General features: G+C 46.1%; 1 protein-coding gene across 1 annotated transcript in view; it reads right to left on the bottom strand.

Annotated features, from left to right (window-relative positions):
- Positions 1-21,368: 21,368 nt before the first annotated feature.
- Positions 21,369-24,006, bottom strand: part of SUCLA2 (succinate-CoA ligase ADP-forming subunit beta) — a 431,233-nt gene continuing 428,595 nt past the window's right edge. Inside the window, exon 11 of the mRNA XM_086934991.1 lies at positions 21,369-22,794. Coding sequence (XP_086791117.1) covers positions 22,720-22,794 — 75 coding nt within the window. The 3' untranslated portion in view covers positions 21,369-22,719. The remainder of the gene's footprint in view (positions 22,795-24,006) is intronic.

Below are 24,006 nucleotides of genomic sequence, written 5' to 3'. Positions count from 1 at the left end.
CTGATTGTATGTAAATCGCTTAAATGCCCATGGCCCAAATTTACGCAATATCAAACCGTCGAAAATTAGGCTCTGGACGTATGACATAGAAGCTGATGCTTGCCATGCCTCTTATGTAAGGAGACAGTTTGATTTTGCGCGAATTTGGCCCATGGGCATTAAAGCGCTTTACATGACAATCAGAGCATTTGGGTTACAGTTTACTTATGTGGCTATTATTAAATTCCTGGATCAAGACACACCCCTATACACACCCCTAAATACCTACCCAGTCTAATTAGTGAGTACCAGCACTTCTAATTTCCCATTTAAAGCACTGGCTACAGTATAAACAATGCCAGTGTAAAGATGAGAAAAACTGCAGTGCTGGGGTGTAGAATCATCGCTGTGCAGAGTGTGCATACGAGTTCATGAAGCAGGGGTGTAATGGAAGGGGAGAACTTGAAAAAATGCACATATAGAAGCCCTGCCTCAAAATATTTTGAATTTGCACTCATTTTGAGTGGTTTGAACAATCGCATCATTAAAATCAAAGGGTGTTTTCACAAGCATAGTGGAGTGGTGTGGCTTACTGGTTAGAGGCGGCAGACCCCAAAGCAGAGGTCGGCCCGGGACCAGGGTTCGATTCCCGACGCGGCAGGGTCTTGGGCCATGGTCAGCGGACTCGATAATTCTCGCCTCGGTGCCTACTCCAACCATGGGTCCCACTCAGCAACTCTGGGCAATAGCTTGCTTAATCTCTACTAACGGCCCCATCAGCGCCGGGGATACTTGTCTTCACCTTGGAGATGCCCAGGAGGGACCATCTCACAGGGAAAGCCAGGATGGGTTCCCCAGCGGTATACAGCGCCGGGACGCCCCTTTGCTGGGGCAGCTGTGCGCTTTACAAGTATACGACGTTTAACATTTTAAATAGAGAGGCCTTCTTTGCCTCCACAAATTGTGCAGCATGCCTTGTGTTATACCCCGGCATGGTTCTGAGGCAGGAGCTGGGTAACGTGAAAGGAATAATTATCGGGGCCTTATTTCATCAGTGGGCTGATTGAACTACAGAAAGAAAGGAGTCGCGTTTACATAAGAATGAATTTGTTGCTTTTACTGTGCACGAGGAGAGAGGTTGAGAAATATGTATGCGTGTGTATGTATATATGTGCACTGTCACTGGTGTATATACTCTGTTGAAGACAGCGGGTGGTCGAACAGCAGTTTCCTACATTGGAGAAAGCAGAGGTGGAATTGACAAGTCTATTTATTTTGCGGTACGCAATGTACGCCGAAACACAGCTCTCAGTAATCCTATGGCTCGTGGCTGTCATGCATTGACACAGAGCTGCATTCACTGCAGATACATACAAGGGGTGCATATTTTTTTATAACAATATTTGTTTTGAGTATAGGTTAAATCAAGGCGGTTCGGAATCTCTTCATCTTACCTGTAAGCCCGCTGCCTCTGTCTGCCCTTGTCATGCCCCTTTCTTCTCTGTAGGATGAAGTACTGGTTGCCAGCCTTCTCTGTAAACCACAGGCCAATGCTGCGGACGCCGCTGAACATCCTCCGCATGACCCCAAATACAACAGCAAGCAAGGGGCTCGCCGGCGCTGGCGAAAAAACGCTGTGTCTTCCAAAAAAGTCACCGGGATCGCAGGCTCAGAGGGAGAAAGGGGCCAGGCTGAAAACTAACTTCGCCCGCTCTTTCGCACTCTTGGTCGAACATCCGTTCAACAGGAAATGCATTGCCAAATCAGAAGACTGGGGGTGGCTACTCTGATGTATCCCTGCCATTTGATAAGGCCTGGGGCGACTGTGTGTAAAACTCGTCACCGCCCAAGCAGGACCCTATCTTCCGAGCCTGCACTACACAAGGCGTGTGCAGCATACATAATGTATTGTGAATGGAGTGGGGAGCTGAAGGTAAAAAGCGCCCTTCTCGTACATGCGCAGCCCATCTTCTGGACTCCTGCTCTCGCCTGCCTGCGTGCGCTGTGCGTTGACATGCGCACTTCACCTGAGTGAAGAACAGGCCGAAAATGTTAACAGACGAATTGTCAAAGATGTCAATTCGTCTGTTTACATGCCTGAACTTCAGTAAGCAGTTATTTTTGTTGTCGATAATGTATAGAGGGGTGCTGCCCCAGCGCCCCTAATGGACCAGCCGCCACTGCGAGACAGTGAGTGGAAAAAGCCATCCTATTCTCACCTTTCTCTACACCTGACACTGTCCAGTATGGGTGTCAGGTTCGAATTGTTTAGGGTATCAACAAATGTGAATAAGTGTTGGAATGTGTCTAAACGTAAAATGTATGTATTTTGGCCATTTTGTTTTTACTACTAGAGAAAAGTAGGAGTACATTTAATTTCCTTTTTGTCATTTGGTCATCTCTTTCATCTCATGCTGGCTATAAGTAAACTTACCTCTTTAATCTGCTTGACCTGTTACAGAGGCTGGGAATATATTCTCAGTGGAATATTTGGGTGCATACATGTGGATCAAATAAAAACAAGCATTACTTCTGATATGCTGGGAGTTTTTAGGTTAATAATAACAACAGCTGGTTTGATAGGCTTTTCATGACATGGAATCTTTTCCTGTGGCACAGAGCCATCTGCGTCTGGTCGTGATGTTGGAAAGGAGTCTGAACTCACTCGGGGAATACCTGCTTGATTTACCTTTTGTAAACTTTCATTCTACTCTCTGCACACCATCTTGAGAGTGTCAACTTTGGTCTTTCTTTTTGTAATTATCAACCACTTGAGTTCTGACCAAAGAAGTGGCAAAATAAAGGAAATGCAAAAACTTAAGTTAAGCATATAACACAAGGCCCAGGAGTGTAATCAGCCAAGACTAGATTCACCTGAGGATTTAATTCTAATGACTGTTGCACTTATAATTTCCTCGGACATTGTCCACTCAAAGAAGCCTCGCTCTTAGTTTATCTGTTGGCGCCGTTGATGATAAATATGATGGTTTACAATGCCAACACATTCACGGAATCAACTGGTAGACATCTTCGTAGAAAGTGAGGCACAGATCTTAGACCTGTATTTCTTTTCTTGGCTATCCAGGCAGCATTTAGCTGATGCATGAGCCAGAAAATTAACATGATACAATCAAAAATCCCCAGAATTAAAGAAATGAGTCTGCAATGTGGCGATCCGGGTGCGCGCACCGGTAAACGCAGCCGTACACGTAGCGTGAGCGCAATCCCCGCGAGCGAAAAAAAAATATTTATGTATTTAAAGTAAATAATAATGCAAGACATTCAGTGGCATACTCATAAAAGAAGTATTTTTGATTTTTAAAAACCATATTTTAACTTTAAAGACATTTCCGAAAATCGAGCAAAACGTCATTCATACGCGCCGCGTAAGCACCCCCCGGAAGCGCCTACGTACTGCCGTGTATGCGCCCCGGAGCGCGCAGCGTAAGCGCGCGTCAAGCCATGTGACCTTAAAACAACACTTTTGATTGGTTCATAACAGTTTATTTTCACAACTATGGAAAGTCCCCACCCATTTCCCTCACTACCTCTTTGCAATTGCTGAGAGAACACCTCTTGCCTGTTTGTCATACTACTAGCACTAATTTTTCAAAGATGTCTGCTTCCCAGGACCCCTCCACAGATTCTGATGTGGAATTCCTGCCTGAGGACCCCCCCTTTCCCCCCCCCCCCCAACTTACCTTATAAGTAATGTAAACGTAATTACATATTTTTACTAAATTTAATATCTGTGGAAGAGAAAAAAAATCACTCTGCCTGCGCCATCTCTCTCTCTGTGTGTCATCTCTCTTTGCGTGTGTTATCTCACTCTCTGCCTGCACCATCTCTCTCTTTGTGTGTGTCATCTCTCTCTTTCCGTGTGTCATCTCTCTCTCTGCCTGCTCCATCTCTCTCTTTGCGTGTCATCTCACTCTCTGCCTGCGCCATCTGTCTCTTTGTGTGTGTCATCTCACAGAGAGAGAGATGCCACAGGCACAGGGAGAGATGGTGCAGGCAGAGGGGAGAAATAATGCAGGCAGAGGGCAGAAAGCACAGGCTGAGGGAGAGATGGCGCCAGCACATGGTAACATGACGCAGGCAGTGGGAGAGATGACGCAGACAGACAGTGAGATGGCACAGGCAGAGAGTGAGATGGCACAGGCAGAAGGAGAAATGGTGCAGCAAGAAGAGGGTAACACAGCAGAGTATGAGATGGTACAGACAGAGGGAGAAGGATTGTGCAGACATAAAATAAATTTCCAAGTTACAGCACTATCTCTATACCAACATTTAATCAAAACATGAGAAACAATCAAAAAAAAAAAAGGAGTACCATATAAGCAAAGTGATGCAAACCATGAGGAGACACAGGTGACATTTTAGAAAAAGGCGTAAATATAATTCTTTAATTTACACAGACACTCAGTGTGATCCTGGTCAATAATGCTAAAGCCATACATTTTACCAAAAAACTTTTAGCATAGTAAATTGTTTAAGACACAGAGCACAGCCCATATAAATGCTCACTACATTACAGTGCAGAAACCAGACTCATTTCCAAAATACATTTCCAATATGCACCATTAATTTTTTACCAGCATTACAAAAAAACGAGACACAATGCAAGAATAAAGAAGCCCAATTATGCTTGTCAATCTTCCCCATAGTGCATACAGCACTCTATCTATATTAGAGTAATCGTTACTCACTTTTAAAAATGCTTTTGAAGATTTAGAACAGTGTCAGTCACACACACCAAATTTTCTTTAGCAGAATCTCTGAAATGCACCTCAGACACTGCAACCACAAAATGGCCCTGATTCCCCCTTACTTTTCACACATATGCCTGTGCATAACCAATCAAATGTCTTCCCACACAAATTCAAAACCAAACTAACATTTTAATTGGTTCTACATTTCAACACTTTCAAACTCACATAATATTCACCCATCCCCCCACTGCTCTTTCTGCCTGTTACCATGGTAACACTCCACACATCACCTAACTGAGCACACAGGTGAAAAGTTCATCATACTATGTTGCAAATTAACCCAGCAAGGTTTTTTGACTTCTCAATATAACAGCTTATCCTGTGAAATGTTTCTTTCAATTACTTTTTCTCAACCATTAGAATTACTTCTTTCAAAAACAGAAGCATGCGCCCTAATTTTCAGTGTTGAATTTTCAGAAACCGCCAATCATTTTTTTTTCTTTAAGTGCACTGAATCTCATCCACATTTTTTTCTAAACTCCTACTTTTCAAACTGCCATTTCATTTCCAGAGCCCATCTGAGTACAACAAAATCTCCCTTCAAGATGCCTAAAGTCTGGATTGTGGGACACAGCTATATTTACTGGAGTGAAAGGTATGCAGCAAACAGAGGTATTCCCAACCTTGATTTACCAAATGTGGATATTATGTGGATTGGCCAGAGCGGATTGAGATGTCACCAATTGATACCAATGGTAAAATCCTTTTTGCATCTCCCACACCCTGACCTCATATTTGTGCACTGTGGTGGAAATTATCTAGGCACATTGACTGGGGTAGGTCTGGAAATGCTTTTAAAGGAAAACTTTGGGCAATTGATGTCACTTTTTCCTCAAACTGCCTTTGTCTATTCCAATATATGCCAAAGACAAAAATGGAACTGGTCCAACCAGTTTTGTCCGCAGATTGAGAAAGCAAGGAAACAGGCGAATAAACCTGTTTCTGCTTTCCTCAGAGACTATGGTATGGGTTCCATATACCACAATTACTTGCGTTACAACATGCAAGGTATCTATAGAGGAGACGGTGTACATTTCTCAGATGAGGGGAACAGAGGTTTCCTCTTGAATTTTAGACTCTGCATCGCTACCTACTTGTAGGTACTTAAATCACCCAGATAACACAACAGCTCTTTTCAGAGCTACCCTACCTCCAAGCACTCTAAATTCTTATTTTACTCTTATTTTTTCACTGTTTTTCCCCGTGGTACGCTCAGGGTACGCGTACATGTAATCGCGCCCTCAGCGTATTCCGCGAAATAAATAAAAAAAAAATAGTTATTTTGCCCTTCGGGGTCCTCCTAGGCCCCCCTGAGAAAACTAGGGGGCCAGGGGGTCTCTACCCTGACCCCTTTTATAGTTTTTCCCTTTTGTTTTTCACCTCTTGTGTCTCGGTTCTACCGTGACACAAGATGGCGGACGCTCCGGACCATTTGGAATGTTCACAGACACCCGAGAGCCAATCAGCTTTCCGCTCACGCACTTCCGAGGCGCGCCGGGTGCGCTTACCGGTATGCATACCCAAAGCGCTCAAAGCGCGCATATAGATATATACATTTTTTTGAAGTTAATTTTCATAAAGCCCAATGGAGCGATTTTCACCAAATATGGAAAAGGCCCTACTGCGTACCAGTCCCTACCTTTTTGCCAAGTTTGGTGTAATTCCGTTCAGCGGTTCGGGCTGCAGCCGTGTCTAATCGTCCTATGGAAATTAACATGGGGAAAACACGTTTTGGGACCCCCCTTTTTTCTTGGCCCTCGCTTCACGAATCCCCCCGACACTTTCAGGGAAGGAGCAGAGCGTAACAGGCCATCTTCTTTGAGAAATTCACAAATATTCATCACCCACCGCCAAAGTAATTCCCAATAGAATGTTGTGGATTTCCTATGGAAACTAGGTCCTAACTATAACTACCTACTGGCGACCGTCTGTAGGTAATATATATATATATATATATATATCTCCCTGTTGAACTTGATGGCAGCTACACACAAGTATTAACGTAACCTATAAGTTATCTACAGGTGATAATTGGTCCAGGGTAGGCCTGGGTAGAGTTCACGGATTTCTGCGTAGTGAAAAAACACCTCCACCGCGCTCGGCAGAATTCCACAAGCTGCAAAGTGATCTAAGTCGCACTGCTCGCACTGATTTTTGTTGCCAGTTGTTTGTCCCGTGCTGTAAAATCAGTGTGAACTGCACCATGAGCAGCGCAATACGGCAAAGCTTATTTTTGCCGCTCGAGTAGATATTCTGCTTAAACGGCAGCTTCCTCAACGCAAGCAACAAAATACAAAAAAGGTACTGTCCGGTGCATATTACCTCTTCAATTTTTTCTGACTATTCAGCTGATTATTTCCAAACAAATCTTTTCAAAGAATAAATCACAAGAAACGCAAAACCAAACCGACTAGGGTATGATGAGATTTTTTATATAAATTGCTTCAGTTATAAATACCCTTATTTAAGTGTATATTCACATGGCTGTCAACAATACATGGTGGCGCATCATATGTGAAAGAATTGTGACATTCGGTGCTCAGTGATATTCGGGAAAGTGTACTATATACAGTGATAATTTGAGATAAGGGAAGGGGAAGAAGGGGGAAATCGGCCAGTAGTACAAGGTTTTTCAGACAGTTCTGCGGACCACAAGTGTTAGTCTCATCGAAGAATTCATAAAGCTGGTCCAGATAGTTCTAAAGTTGAAGTTTCTACCCAGGGGAAGCACTCTTAAAGTGTCATTGCAGGTCTTCATCAGGACTAGGAAAGGAGGGGGGGGTCCAGCTAGCCTGTTATTTAAAATGAAGTGGCGTCCGGTTTGGATTTAAAGGCAATTGTGCCAGAAAGTTAGTGTAATACTCATGGTGGTAAAGACTCACCTCAAGGAGTGGGGCCAGGTGAGCTTCCCTGGGACTGGCTCAAGTAAGGCCACTCGAAAATCTGTGGCAGGCTATGGAAACCTCCTCAACGCAAGCGGCAGGTTTCTCAACACAAGCGTTCACAAACTGCTGCGACCACCCGCTATGAGAAATATCATTGGGAGGTAGTCTAGTGTTGGATTTTCCTAGCTCACCAACTTAACATTGGTGAGCCGCGGGAGAGGAAAAATTCTGCTCCGTACCCCTCCGCAGAGGTTTTCGGAACTTCGCGGTCTATACAAAGTGGGAAAAATCCACAAACTCCGCAGGCAGAGCGGAGTTTACTGCCCAGGCCTAGTCCAAGGGAATATGGAGGTAGGTAAGCTAGTACAATTCTGAATTATATTGGGTGTCACCGTGGTAGAGCAGGAGATCAACATGGGAAGTATCTTCATTTAGCTGGAATAAAACTCTCATATGGGGATATATATAGGTCCAGATGGAGAAGGCCTTGGCTCTGAAGGAGAATGGTCCTATCCATGACGCGGGTCACAATATTAGCCACTATAGCAACCAATTCTTAAGGATTCTGAAGATGATTGGCATCAGTACATCCTTCGGTGCAACGTTTAGGGTCATCTCATTGAAGCCTTACAAGACATACATTCAAATTGAAATTCCGATTAAAACTGATGGAGAAAACTACCACAACATTGGAAAAAGCTGGCTGCAAGCCAATAGACATTGAGCAGCCACAAAGGCTCAATTTGTGGCTTCAAGTCAAATTCTCTCTTTGTTCTGAAATTTCCATGAGGATTTTTCACCAAAATCGGCATGACACAGGAGTGTTCTTGCCATGTATTTTTTTATTTTAACGTTTTTATTGAGACAAAAAACTTGACATATACATTGCATTTAAAAAAAAGACAATTAAGATACAGAAACTCAAATCATTACAAATTAAGCAAAAAAACAAGGTAATACATGCAGAAAGTACGGGGGGTTCCATCCTTACATGATCTTAAGTGGCTTTTTACTGGCTGTCATGGCGGGGGAGCATTGTTGTGTGTCATCTAGGGTATGGGCCACAGCAGGAATACGTAGAGGGTTGATGTTACTATATCAGGTCATTAATCAGTAGGGGGGTCTCGTCTCTTTGTTCTCAGGGGTTTCACAAGGTTCTGAAGATGATGCTTGGGAGGCGTCATGAACCTGTTGTAAGGTACGTGCAATAGAAACACCATATATTCTTGAGTCGTGAGGTTGGAGGCTGAAGCGTGGCATAAATATAAGTCTGCAGACTGCAGTAGGACATGCTGCGTATCCATACCCCCTTCGTCGGTCTGTGTTTAGCCCCCCAATGTACAGCTATTTCCCTTTTTGCAAGCATCAAGGCGATGGTTACGAATCTATGGTAACAGGGTTTAATATTGTTGACCAACCCTAACAGGCCAAGCCGCGGATAAGGAATGAGGGGTACAGCGAATATTGTAGCTATTGTTATCAAACAATAGTCAGTGCCAACAATAGGCCTTGCGCGATTGTGGACTACACAGAGGCCTGTAATGAATAACTTACAAGCAGGTGTCATATACGTTTTTAGCATTTAAAAAATATGTTGCTAAAGCAGTGACTGGGGTACAGTGTAATCTGGTGCTAGCCCAAGACTTCATAGTGTTGGCCGTGCCCAGCATAATATAAAAGAAATACATATGGAGTGGCTCCAGTACCTGCTCTGACTGGGACACAGTTGTATCTCACCACTATGGTTTCTCCTCCCGGCAACCCAGACATGCCCAACTTTACCTAAATCTACAGGGGAAGTCCCAGCTTGTGAAAAAGATGCACTTAACCTTTTTTGAGTCAACCTACTACAAAAGATTCACAGCATTTTTATTTGTGTACCTGTACTGTGAGTGGACTCTTACAATTTTGTCTATTATGCTCAATTGCACTCTCCCTGATATGATACTTAATGGCAGAGATGTAGTTAAGTGTTTGAATAGAGACCAGGACAATAAGAAAACATGAAGAAGTGATGAAAGTTCCAAAAGTCTACAGGGTGCCTTTGATTTCTTTCAGCTACCCCTAACGGGAGTGATCTACCCTTTTGCTACCTTGCCCAACATTTTATACTAGGCAGGCCCTAGAGAAAATATCGATATTAATACTGGTTTTCAATAGAAATGTTTGACTGATCGGACAATGCTGTATTGCTATTGAGGAAATTGAAGCTCAGATATTACTTATTTCTTTAAAGATAGTTCTTTCGTTGCAAGTGTACCGAAGTTTCATTAACCCCTGCATTGCCCCCATTCGGGACTAACCTTCCCCCCACTCCGCCGTCTTTGTCCCCCAATAACATAGCCAACATGAATTGTAGTTGTAGTGGTTGTTGTTGGCCGCAGTTAATTAGGATTATGTACATACCCATGGTCATATCGATCATTTGCGAACTGCCATATCTTGGTCATAAATCATACACATCATTAGCATATTGTACATATCATATTGCGGTACATTCTGTGACCTTTCTCAGTTCGTAAATGGCACCCAAAGCAGTTCTTTTGTTAGTTCTTGGTAGTCCTTCTCATGTTACTTCTGGAACCACCATTTGGTTGGTCACCCTTGCCCTCCGAGTGTACGGAGGGGTAGCTTTTCCCCGGAGTTAGGCCCCAACTCACTACCGTTTTGTGCCCTGCCGTCCGGCCCAGTCTGGGCTACGTGAGCCGTTGCAGTTTGCTACTCCCATCCTTGGCCCGGCCAACTCACCCTGCCGTGGGGCATCCCAAAGTGAGTGGCCCTCCTCCAACACACCGCCCTGTCTGTGTGTCTCCTTAGTCAACTACTGTACCATTTTCTTCGCCATGCCGCAGGGAGGCTAACGTCTTCTTGCGGCTCCCCCCCCCAGCTTGTGTGTTTTCTCCTTCTTTCTCTCATCTACAGCCTGCCAGGGACTTTGCACCCCACAGGTTATCCCAGAAGACTCTCAACCCTTCCTCTGATAGATGGATCCAGTCATGGCCGTACAGTTCCGGGCGCCCTGCGTGGATCAGCCAATGCCTGATGGATTCCAGACCGTTGGTCTTGCAGAACTTGTGGATTGCGATGTTAATTTTTCTTCTGGCGTTATCCACTGCTTTGTTTGATTCAGCGCCCCTCCAATACCTTCTACTGATCACCTCTGACCATATTACGGTTGTGCCGCCGAGCCATGTAGCTGCCCCTGTGAGGTCCGTCTCTATGGCCTGTCCCAGTGCCTTTCTACCCACTTGGGCCAGGTGGTTGCCCCCGAGGTGAATGATCAATATGTCTGGGTGCCATGCCGAATCTGCCAGCAGGTTTGTGAGTGTTTCCGGTAGCTGGCTCCATCTCATCCCTGGCTGCCCCAACCAGCGAATGAATGTGCCTTTGGGTTTGCATGGCATCCTGTGGCCGCCCTGCTGCCACCATGTCTGCATCCTGGACACGAAGGAGTGGCCCACTACCCACACCAGACGGGGCTTTTACCTACTAGGAAAATAATCAAAATTGTCAGGCGGTTGTTGCACCGGTGGTAGCGCCCTAGCCTCTGCCATACCCCTTTGAAAATGTCCACCCCCTGACACCCTGCCGTGCGGCATCCCAAGGTGACAAGCTTGGCCACCGACCCTGCCGTGTGGCATCCCAAAGTGAGTGGCCCCTCACCCTTGACAGTGGGATCTAAAGCAGTTGTGGCCTGATGTAGGTTCTGTATGCCCGGGATCACCACCTGCCAACTGCCTGAATCCTTTCTTCCAACAAGCCGTACTGCAATGCCGAAGGTGCCGCGCCGATCCTGAATGAGTGAGAGGCAAAGGCCTCCGGGGACAGCCCGGCTTTGGAGAGGGGTACAAAAGACAATGGTCCTAAACCTGGTATATTCCATTTAGGCATATCAATACATTTCTGAGCTTCAGGGAACTGATTATTAGGTTCACAGTCCTCAATACAATCTTCACAAAATATAGGAAAAAAGTGCAACACAATATGACCTCGGCCAACATGCATTCATTTTCATGTTATTTGGCAAGCAGACGTCAAAAGTTTTTTAAAAATAGAGGTTGCTTTGGAGAGGGCCTGGTGCATCACTGCGATAAATTGAAACTTGCTCAAGTTGCTCCCATCTTGATGTTTGAAAAGTGCCCGTCCCCTGCCCGGCGTGCTACCATGTACTTAAACAAGCAGCACACTACACAATCAATCAATCAGCCTAATTTGTATAGCGAGCTACTCACCCATAAGGGTCTCAAGGTGCTGAGGGGGGGGGAGGGGGGGGTCGCTACTGCTCGAACAGCCAGGTCTTGAGTTGTTTCTTGAAGGAGAGATGGTCCTGGGTCAGACGTAGGTGAGTGGGGAGGGAGTTCCATGTCTTCGCTGCCATGTAGGAGAAGGATCTTCCTCTGACGGTGGATTTCCGAAAGCGTGGGACAGGGGCGAGGCTGGCGGATCGGCGCTGGTGGGTGGGTATTTGCTCCCTTGGATGCACTGCAGCTGTATTACAGCCCCCCTTCCTGCCTGATCCGTTTTTGATCTTCTCAGTACTATAGCTACTGAAGCTGTCTTGGGCCTAATGTCTGTGGCTTGGAGGCACCTCACTGCAGGCCCCTGCTTCCTAGGTGCCACCAGTACGCTGATGCGGAATGCACCAAAGAATGCTGTTTTGAAAAGTTGTGAGTGTGATCTCCACATAAGATTGGTTAAGTTTTCCCAGGATTAATATCCGTATTTTTCAGCTTTTAATATGAAGGACAAAAACATCTCGGTTTGCAGCAAAGTTTCTTTATTTTGATTCATGAGATAAGGACAGCCGACACGTGTTTCGCCCCCTCTTGGCGAATTGCGCCGGGGCTTTCTCAAGGCTAAATTAGTTAATTCACGTTGAAGAAATCCTTTTTCAAGATTTATACATAGTCCGTGGTACAAAAATATAATTCTTCAGTAATAAAAGCATTTCTTTTTAGGCTAATGCCTATAATCCTAGAAACCTCCCGGCATGGCGATTCCTTGGTCAGGTCCTTCCGACGGATGGATATTAATCCTGGGAAAACTTAACGAATCTTATGTGGAGATCACACTCACAACTTTTCAAAACTGTTTCCTTAACCCTGAAGCCCAAGAGGTCCAGAGCTTCGAGTGTGTCTCCATCCACCGAATAACTACGCTTATTCAAGTGTTGTCTAAAGCCTTGAAATCCTTGGGCCTTCGCTACCTCATCCACCAAAGAATGCTGTGTAAAAGGCTGCTTGAAACAGGTGGAGCTCAAATCTGTCCTTTGTACACACCGCCAGCGCTTCCATCAACTGTCCCAGTTTTTTTTAATCTATGGGATGCCTGCCTTCCGCCTTTACCCCTTCCGCCAGTTTCCAACCCTTCAGGGCTCCCTTGAGGTACAGGGATGCCGTGGGATCTTCCCCTGAGTGTATTTTTGTGAAATAAGCTATGGCCGCCAAGTGGGCCTGAGCCCCAGACCTTGCTTTTTTGTTGATAAATGCCCATTGTATGAAAAGTTCCACTTCTCTTTTAGTCTAGCCCCTGTCAGTCAGTGTCTGTATGCCCCCTATCTGCATCACTGTTGCTGCGTATTTCTTGTATTGTCTGGTTGCCTCTGAGGTAAGGGCCTGATTTACCAATTTGGATAGGTCTACCCCCACCAGGTCCCACAGGTGCGCTAGAAAAGTGGTCATCTCTTTGTCCGACCCAGGTACCAACTCCTTGAATCGACTCATCTGTGATCTGGACAGGTCGTCCGCTACTGCGTTGTCCACCCCCGGTACGTGGCAGGCCTTCAGATCCAAATTCCTCTCCAGCTGCAATCTAACCAACTGCCGCATTAGTCTTAAAGTGTCAGGGCACCTTGTCGCACTTTTGTTTATGGTCTGAACCACCCCCTTTTATCTGACCACAGTGTCAGCTTCATGTCTTAATTCCTGTTTCCATACTGTCAATGCTACTATAATAGGGAAAAGCTCCAGGAATGTTAAGTTACTGGTGATGCCTTGCCTCTGCTACTTATCTGGCCACCGGCCTGCGCACCATTGTTTCCCAAGAATTGCCCCAAAGCCGGTCTTCCGGGACTAGTCAGTAAATAGGGCTATCTGCCTGGCTGTTTCCCAAACTACTCTCTAGATCAGGGCACCGTTAAATTCTGTTAAGAATTTGTCCCACATCAGCAAGTCCTGCTTGACCCCTGCCCGCAAGCGGATGTGGTGGTGCTTGTGGATGAGGACTGTGGTCTTCCTGCTGGGATTACTCTAGCTGCGAAGTTGAGCTTGCCGATCAACCTCTGTAGCACACGGAGAGTTGCTTTGTTGCGGCCACATAGGCCCCTTACTTCCGTTCTGAAATCCTTCACCTTGTCCTCAGGTAGCCTGGCCGTCCCTGTGACTGAGTCCAATTCTATGCCCAGAAATGTGATTTTTGTGGTGTGACCCACTTTTTTCTGCTGCCAGGGGGATCCCCAAGTCCCTTGGCAGCTCCTCAAAGGCTTCCAGTGTGTTACTGCATTCTGGCAACCTGGTGAGCCTGTAAACGGAAAATCGTCCAGGAAGTGAAGTTTGTCCCCCGCTGGGTGTCTGTTGTGCAGTGCCCACTCTAAGAAGGGGGCGAACTGCTCGAAATATGCGCAGGATATTGCGCACCCCATAGGCATGGCTTTGTCAATGAACAGACCCCGATCCCACTGGAAACATAACAGGTGGAAACTTGAGGGATGTACTGGCAAGAGTCGGAACGTTGACTCGATGTCCGCCTTGGCCATGAGTGCCCCACGCCCTGCTGACTTTACTAGGTCAATTGCATTGTCGACCGTCGCATAAACCACCGAGCAAGCCTCTGCATTTAACCCATCATTTACTGACGACCCCTCGGGGAAGGAGAGGTGGTAGATCAATCTGAATTGTCCCGGTTCCTTTTTGGGGACCACCCCAAGAGGAGAGATAACCAGGCCTTTAAGCAAATGTGGAATGAGGGGGGCCTCTATTCTGCCCAAGGACTTCTCTTTCTCAAGTTTCTTGTGTACCACCCCTGGGTGTTCGAGTGCCGATTTCAGGTTGTTTGCCCCGTCCAGTGGTAGTGGACCTGTGAATGGTATCATGAAACCTTTGTCAAAACCTATCACTAATAATGCCGCATCTGCTTTGTTACGGTATTTGTTGGCCAGCCTGCAAAGTTGCTGTGTGTTAATTAGGAATCTGGCTAGCTGGCAGTTGTGCAACCGTCGTGGATCCCCACCCCCCCTTCCGTGCCTGCGCTAATGTTTCCATTTCTTATCCTTTTTGTCCCCCTTGTGATCTTGTTTGCGCTGACATCCAGCCGCCGGGTGTCCACCCACGCATTGGAAACATGCGTGTTGGAATTTGCATGATGAACCCCACGTGCATTCCCCAGCATCATATTTACAGCAAACTGTTGTGGACCCACTGGAGGCGGGTGGGTTCCCTGTGTTGTGCTTGGACCTGTGAAAGGGTTTGCCCGTCCCTCTGTAGAAGGAACCCCAAAAGGACTGGTCGCTTTTGCCTGCCCTCCTTGGCAACCAACATTTTGTGTATGAAACCAGAGACGTCCTCCTCATTCCACCCCATCTCTGGGTGTCTTTGCATAGTTAGCCTAAAACCCTTATCATATTCCAGCCACGCGTCCCCGGGAAACTGCCTTTGTACCCAGTGAATGTTGGCCTCATATAGCCAGAGGTCAGCTGCGCAGCGCGGTAATTTTTCAACTATGATGCACGCCATTATTCTAAAAGCGTCTAGCCAATTATCATAATTCCTCTCTTTGCGCCTCTCCCTTCTATCCTCATCCTTCTTGTCGCATACTGTAGGATCCAACCCCTCTAATTGGATCTCTAGCAGGGAAATAATATCCACAAACTCCTTTCTCCATATCCTTTCCTTGACTGGTAAAGGAATGAGGCTTGCTAGACCTGTGGCTCTTGTGGTCAGGGAGGCCGGACCAGGGGATGGTCTGGTATACGCCTCTGCAGCTGCCGCCTCCTGCGCTGGGCCACTTGCTGTGCCAATGTAACCCCATGCTGCCAATACAGACTCCAGCTCACCCCGTGCGTCCAGTGCTATCTGCCCATGCAGTCTTTCCTGCCGCGCGCAGCCTGGGTCTAATAGATGCTATGGCAGTCCAGATACCTCCTCTGCACTCTGGCCCCCTGTGTCTTCAACCCCCTGCCCCATGCCCTTGAGTAATAGGGGTACCATTGATTTTAAACATTCCTGCACAATTGTCTTAATATGCTCACAGCTTGCAGCTCTGCTGAGGGTCCCGCTGTGTTCACCTGTCATTGCCAGAATGGCTTCAGGTGGCAGGTCTCATTTGTGGCTTCTTCCAGGGGGCTTTCTTCTGGTGCTGTTTGATTGCTGTCTTCTTACGTCTCTTGGGTGCTGATGGCCCAGCGTCACCAGCCCCGTGGGCCCCTGACCTTTCGCCTCCTTCCTGGCCCAAATGTGGTTGAAGTCAATCGTTGCCATGTACTGCAGAGACTGCCCTGATGCGCCTCAGTAGCTCCCCGAGTTTCTCTGGATGCCCTTCCTGCGCTGCCATTGCTCCTGGCCGGATACCCTCTTTTTCTTATCCTTCACCCCACATGCTCGTTTGTTACTTTTTTGGCTGCTTCACGAATAACTATCAAATGAGTGATGGCCCCTTCAAATCGTCCTGTGTGGAGCCAATGGGCGGGGCCTGGGCAGCTGCTCGACGGAACAACGTTGATCTGCTTAGCCTCCCGCCATGAGCACTGGCTGATGCACGCGAGCACCAGCTACGGGGGCAAAGAGTCGCTGGTGGGGAGATGACTGGGTAGGTCCGTAGAGCAGAGCAGGCGGGCTTGACTCACCCCACTTTTATTTTTTACCTCGCGGTAGTTGCAGCTTCAACTGCGGCAGGGATAGCGAGCGCGGTCAGCTCCGGCCGCAGGGAGGCAGAGCAAGGCGGGCCCGACTCCCCCGCTGTCGATGTTGCGTTAATTGTGACAACAGCCGCAGAAGAGTAGAGCACGCCTTGAGACCCCGATGCTCTTAGCTCAGGCTTCATAGGTGACGATGTTGCGTTAATCGTGGCTCCAGCCGCGGCAGGGTAGAGCACTTCTCCCCAAAGTTCTCCCCCGATGTTTGCTCAAAGAGCGTGGCACGGCTCAGATTTCTGCTCCAATTCTTTCTTCCGGCAGCGCTTCGCCTTTCCGTAACCTGCTTCCTCTGAAAAATCAGTGAGCCACTCCCCTGCTCCACGAAGTTAGGAGCTACCTGAGGGAGCGACGGCTTATATCCCCCCACACCTTTCGGATGCTCGGGAGCTGTCCCCCCATTGGGACAGGGGCCTGGCGCCACTGTGGCGCTCATAGGAATGGGCAGTGCACCCATAGCAGTGCTTCTGGGTGCTTTTGGGCGCCCAGAACAAGGGGCGGATTGGCACTGCGGGCATTCGGGAATCGGCCGAAGGGCCGCTGTTTCAGTGCTCTCTGTGGGCCGTTTTTTTTCTCCCCTTTCCCAGTCCACAGACAGTGCTCTCTGCTGTCTGCTCTCTGTCGACTGGGAAATGGGAGAATAAAAACGGCCCACAGAGGGCACGGAGACAGAAATGAAAGCGCTTCACTGGCAGGCCATACAGCGATTATCAGCTGTGGCCTCTACTGCACCCCCTGCCCTGCAAAGCAATCACGCTGAGGGTGGCTGGGGAGGGGGTGATTGTTTACAAGAATCGGTCTCCCTGGGGGCCAGGTGTTTCTCAGGCCTTTTGAGACATTTTCACCAGGCCGCCTGGGAAACAGTGATAGTCTTAACACCTCGCCCACAGCCCCTCACATTCAGGGCATAGTGGGCGAGGAAGAATGGGTCTGGTTGTGGGGGCCAGATGATGTTTTGAAAGCGCACAATCTTCACCTTAGCCCCCCCTGCCCCCTCCCCCCTGCAAGAAGTTTTTAAAAAAAGGGTTATAGTTCTTTCTCGGTGTCATCATTTTAGAACTGATGCATTTTCAATATTACATTCAAGGAAGTCATGGTTGCAGCTTTTCTATTTTATACAACTAACAACCATTGACAAAACCTATAGTTCTGGCTTGTTGTAGGTGTAACATTACTTGCTGTATTATATATCTGAACGCAATGACAGAAGCAGCAAAATACCAGTCGGGCGGCACACTATGCCAAGCACAGATTTGTAGCTTAGGTGTTTTAAGCTATGCCCATAATTACATTGAACACCCCCTTTGGAGAGACCCCTCAGTTTTGTCATCCCACTTAAAGCCCTGGAAACAACACCATGTCACAGACACCTCAGGGCCTGGCACTGTGCATCATGCATGACTCATGACTTCCAAGGATTCAGATTGACTATGTGCAGGGGCTTCTTGAACGCCTCCCTTTGCTTTAGGAACTACAGCGAGGGGTGAGTTCCTGATGAGTCTCTTCTGTCTGCAACTCTGCGTACAAAGGCTCAGCTCACAATTATTGTGAAAAGGTGGGTGAGAGAGTAAGTGAAGGGATGGCTGGATGGATCAGTGAAAGGGTGAATGGATGGATGATGAGAGAGAATGGATGGATGGATGGATGGATGAGTGAAATGATGGATGGATTGATTAATTGATAAGTGAAAGTGTGAATGGATGAACAGATGTGTGAAAGGGTGGCCGTAAGGATGGATGAGTGAGTGAAAGGGAGGGTACATGGGCAAAAGATTGGATAGATGAGTGAAGGAGTGAAAGGATGGATGAGAGAAAAGATGGATGGTTGATTGAAAGGATGGATGAGTGATAGGGTCAATGGATGGATGCATGAGTGGATGAGTAGATGGATAGTTGGGTGGATGGAAGGAAGGATGGATGGCTAAGTGAAAGGGTCGATGGAGGGAGAATGGATGGCTGAAACGGTGAATAGGTGGAAGGGTGAGTGACTGGGTGGATGGATAAGAAAGTGAAAGGATGGCTGGATGGGTGAGAGGGCAAATGGCTAGATGGATGAGTGAAGAGATGGATTGGGTGAAAGGGTGGATGGAGAGAAAAAGTGAGGATGGATGTGTGGATGACTGAAAGGGTGAATGTGTCTAAGGGTGAGTGACTGGGTGGATGGATGAGTGAATGGATGGATGGGTGAAAGAGTGGATGAATGGGTGGATAATGGGTGGATGAGTAAAAGGGTGGATGGAGGGATGGATGAGTGAAATGATGGATGGAAGAATACATGATGGATAGGTTTACAAATGGTTGAATATGTTTGGATCTGGATTAGCGGCATCTTATGTTTGCCACTTTACATCTCACAATGACTATCCAAGCAGATCTTCCTGACCATTTCTCTCACCAAACATGCCTGCTCAGAACCATGAATTGTAAACAAAATATCAGACTGGACAACCCAGTGCTGTAACCATATACATAGATTATTATCATATGAAATATCACAAAAAGACCTGCACAGTTTATCAAAGCTGCGTGCATACTGAAAAAACGTGAAGTACACGATTGGTTCAACCTGATATGAACTTATTTTGACTAGTGCTTAAAGGGTTGTCTATTTACTTACTTACATAATAATGCGCAACCTCTTCTGAAGGGTCTGTAAAACGTACCTTTTGTCCAGAAGGTTTGTTCTGAATTTTAACCCTTTGTCCTGAATTTTTACACTTCCCATCCTGAATTTGCACCCATGCCAGTTGATCACCCTAGTCCTGACACTCCCATACAGAACTACAGAGTGTTCACCCTGCCTTTTCTATTTGGTTACTCTTGTAACCAGATGCACCACACTGCCAAGCTCTAACTCAAGAGGGGCCATCTAATCCTCTTGGCATCCCACTCTCCACAGGGCTGACCAAAGTAGGCTGAGTAAAGCAGTACTCAAAGCTACATCGAGTGTACCTCAATTGTCATCCCACCAAATCCAGGAAATACTGCACTAGACTCCGTGCAGTAGGTCTTCCTCAAAGGTTTACTTGACTTGCCACATCCAGCACCCAGAAATGCAATGTGTTGCTAGCCGATCCCTTCCTCTGAAGCAAGAAGGAACCGGTAGGAACCATTTTGTTTACCATTTCTTTGCACAATTTACTGATTCATTTGTGTGCCAGTTAATAATGTAACTTTATTTTAAAGGCCTCATCCAAAATGCAGACAAGGGGCATATTTCTCTATATGCCAAAAATATTAATTAGTAAGTGTCGGTTAGTTTTTGTTTGTAGTGTGTAGGTCTGACTGCACTCTATTTTAGATTCTAGGCCAGAATGTGGCAACATGTTTGTGTGTTGATTTCAGGACATGTCTAAGTCTTTGTGTAATGTGATTTCTCAAAAGAGAGCTGTTAAGCCTCATTCTATGCTAGGCCTTGTTCGAGGCCTAAGCAAAATTTGCAAACTTGGCACTTCTTTCTCTGTACAGAAGAATTAACTTTTCTAGCATGTTCAGGTTAGAATTCCTTTTTGCAGATTTTATATCATTTTCATGGTTAATTGAATAATCCCTTGAACGCGGGCCACTTTTTTCGGTAGTGCCCGGGCCAAATTGTGATCCCAATCCGACCCTGCCCAGAACCAGTTCTCCCTCCAGGGCTCGGCGTGGGTTATGGCGTCGGCCCCTGAGCCCCTACCCCCCCCCCCCCCCCCCCCCCCCCAGGGAGATTGGCGGCCTCTGCGAAAACAGGCTGAGATATTCCAGTGTTTATGGTTGACAATCCAAAAATTGAGACATTAATGTCATCACATTTAGGCCGGCCTTAAGAACGGATACCCATCTTCTTTGGTACAAAAAACCCAATTGATTACAACAGAAACACAGATCAGCTAGTTTCAGTGGGCCAAAGCATAGCAGGAATTATAAATATATTTATTTCAATGATTTGCGAAAGCATTGCTGAGTCATTTAGTAAAGCTGATGAGTGTGTTGGTGTAGTGGACACATTAGATAAAACCAGCATTCACAATTGTGGATGGTCAGGCAAGCAAGACTTTTCAGACGAGATTTTCTAAGGACCATTCTAGAGGGGGAGAGGTGGGAGGAGAAATAGGGCTGAAGGCTTCATGGATGGGTGGGAGATGAAGGCTTCTGTGAACAGGGTTGTTTTTAAGTCTTTGTCCACAGTTGCCAGTTGGATAGATTTTTTTAGTTTTGGACTTTCAGCGTTCCAACAGTCTGTCAAGCACATTCGCTTCACTATGTTCATGCTGCACTAAAGAGTGCAGTTCAGGAAAAGTGACTCAAGACATTGTGGGAATTGGCTCACCCTCTATTTGAACAACGCAGAGAATCTTGAATTCCAGACCCCTAATCCGAGGACAAATGGCTATCCGATTCCAATGCATTTCTTTAGGAGGAAGGGATGCTGATTTCTTTAAACTGCGTTTTCAGCCTCTGTCGTTTATAGATGACTTTTTTGTGAAACTGAAAGCAAACAAATATAGGGACAATGCAAGCCTCTAACAGTTATACGGTAACAAGAGGGTCCGAATAGACAAAATGACAGACAATAGTCAATCTGCATACATCATATAGTGAAAAAGATAAAGTGTTCATGGTGTCTCGCCAAATCCCAAGGGACCTCGGAAAGCAGTTGACTGCAAACAAAATCCGGCTATTGAAAAAACACAAAATACTTGCTATATGGGTGGGTGAAGAAGAAATGTAGAGAAGAGATTCACCTAACACAAAATGTTAACAGATAAGTCACTGTAGTTCAGCTAATAAATATAATGTTACACAACCAAAACAATAAATTAGATTAATTCTAAAACGGGCAAAAATATTTGATAACAAAACTGCATTCATTAGTAGAAATGTCATCAAAGCAAAACATATGCTAGAAAGCGGGCTGTTCAAATTGTAATGTATTTTATCATTTGTAATTGAAACAATTTTTTTCCAACAGCAAAACCCATTTCATAAATATGTTTCAGAACTTTTATTTTGTACTCCATATATATATATCTATATACACAAGGGTAACATGGGACAAAGAGTGCGTTCAAATGAAGCAGCAGCCCTGGTGTTCTTGCCTCATACAGTACTTTAAAAAGAACCAATCGACACTAAAATTACGTTTTTCTTTACATCGGAGTAACATAAAAAAATATGAAAAAAATGCTTACATGGTATTCAACAACTTTAAATGGTTGTCTATAAAATATTAATGTGAGTGAATCTGGTGGTTTCTTGATTGAAACTATTAATTTAGGTAGGACATCAACACATAAATAAATGGGGATTTCAAAGAACTTTGCAGCCGTTTCCGGTTATGCATTAACACTATTATTTAGAACATGCTAGGACGTTCAACCCTATGGAAACACTATTTAAATCATTATATGAAAGGCCATACAATGCCTATTAATAAATGATAACCTGTCAAGACTATGTGCTCATTTATCTTTGATGGGAACTTGCTAAACAAAGTAAATACACAGCCAGGAAGTTGAAATAACAGGACGTCCCAGTAGAATTTAGATTGTGACTCCCTACCACCCCAGAATATCCATCTGATAGGTTTAAACTTTACAATTCAGTCAACCTATCTTAACCTTACTTGGGAGGCGAAAGCCTTATAATAAACACAAGGGAATCGTAACAGGATTAACACAAACAGTGTCTGAACGAATTGAGAGTAAAATATGCAGGTAGTATAAAGTTCACTCATGCTGATGTTAATATTTTTTGGGAGAAACGCACCATCCAAAAATAACCATTTGTGCTCACCTAACAATATTTTTAACAACCAAAAAAGGCCTCTAACATAAAGCAAGTTTGTGTCTATTCATTTCTAGTGAATATGTGACAGGATTTCCTCTGTTGAGAATGTGCACATTTTCAGACATTGTTGATATTAATGGACAAGCCTTAAGTAATAATTCTATTGTGCAGTCGAAGCTTGTGGTGTACATAAGGGGCGACGCTTGGAATAAAGATTCAAACACAAGCAATACATCCCAATCCTAGTACGATTTCTGACAACAAGAATATACAATTTCAACACCAGGTAGAAAGGTGTACTGCTTGCCGACGAGGCATTTAATTAAAAAGTCAAAAGAACAAAACAAATAACAGTGTTCTGATAATATACCACATCATTAAACTTTCAGCCAGCCATGCAGTGATCAATATCAAATTGGCAACTGAAATTTCACATCCACTTGGGCTTGTTTCGCTAAGGTTACAATTTCGGAGAGTTTTACAACCTAAAGGAAACAAAAATAAACACGAATTAATACATATCCAATTTTGTCTCCAGCAAAGCAATATCATTTGGAAACTGGTGCAAATGTGAGAACGTAGCAGTCACTAAACAAAGTTACTAAGGCGTATTTGAATTCTATGTCAGGACCGGAGGCTTCGGATTATGCCATTCTTTCATCGCTTTATTCTCTACAGCAGCAGGAAAAAATAACACAACTACTTTTCCCATGAACATTCGGGGGAAAGAATAAAGTCAAACATGATTCCTATTACAGTGTCCATGTACAGGTGTCTCCCATCATGCTCCACTGTACTGGTCTCCTCCTCTTTCTTCGCTGCTCGCAGCAAGTTAAGTTGGTTTTTTCCTTCTCTCCTGGGTTTTGGGTTTCTGTGTGGTGCCTTTGGCCTTTGGGCCGGGTGTCGGGTTTCTGTTCTTTCTCCACAGATTCCCTCGATTGGTCGCGGGACGCCTAGTGCGCTCCTTACGCGATCTTTGCCCAGTAGTGTGCGGTGTGGTGGCGCGGCCACCAGGGGCCGGTGTCTCGTTGCTGAAGGGGCGCCCCCAGAAGCTTCTAGAGTGTTCTGGCGTGCTCCTGTCACCAGCGGCCCGTGCCTAGCCTCCCGGCTCTGACACCCTGCGGGGTCGCAATTAGGTTTCTCCTTTGCTTCTGAACGCCCTTTGGGTTGTACTTTTGACGAACGCCCTACGGGGTCGTAATTGTGCTGTGGGAACGCTTTGCCGGGAGGCGCCCCGAGAATCTGTGGGCTGCAGCGTTTCCAGGGCTTTGCCCGTTCATTGTGGGCCTCTGGCCACCCATATCGCTGGGACTCCCCAGACTATAGAGCGCCCTGAGGAGGGTCATTGGTCTTGTCTGCCGTTCCCGTTGCTAGAGCCTAATTTAACTCGCTATGCAGGGGAACGCGGACAATTATCCGGAGGAGGACCCCCTGAACTACGTCCCGTTGGACGATGACTTTTACCAGGCGGTCGACGATTCCATCTACCGCGCGGTCGACCAGGCTATGGTCCCCTTGGAACAACGTCTTTCGGCGCGCCTGGACGAGGCCTATGCCAAGTTTGCCGCCTTGCTTCCGGCGCCGGTCCCGGCCTCCGGGCCAGATTCGTCCCCTACCCCGCCTCCTCCCAAGAAGCTTTGCACTGAGGGGGTTGATTCGGCGGCTTTCGCCAGGGTAAAGAGTGCCTTCAAGGCCCT

This window comes from Lissotriton vulgaris, chromosome 8 (genome assembly GCF_964263255.1).
Source record: "Lissotriton vulgaris chromosome 8, aLisVul1.2, whole genome shotgun sequence".
Classification (NCBI taxonomy): Eukaryota; Metazoa; Chordata; class Amphibia; order Caudata; family Salamandridae; genus Lissotriton; species Lissotriton vulgaris.
The sequence above is the reverse complement of the archived record's forward strand: the minus strand, read 5'-3'. Positions and strand labels throughout refer to the sequence as shown.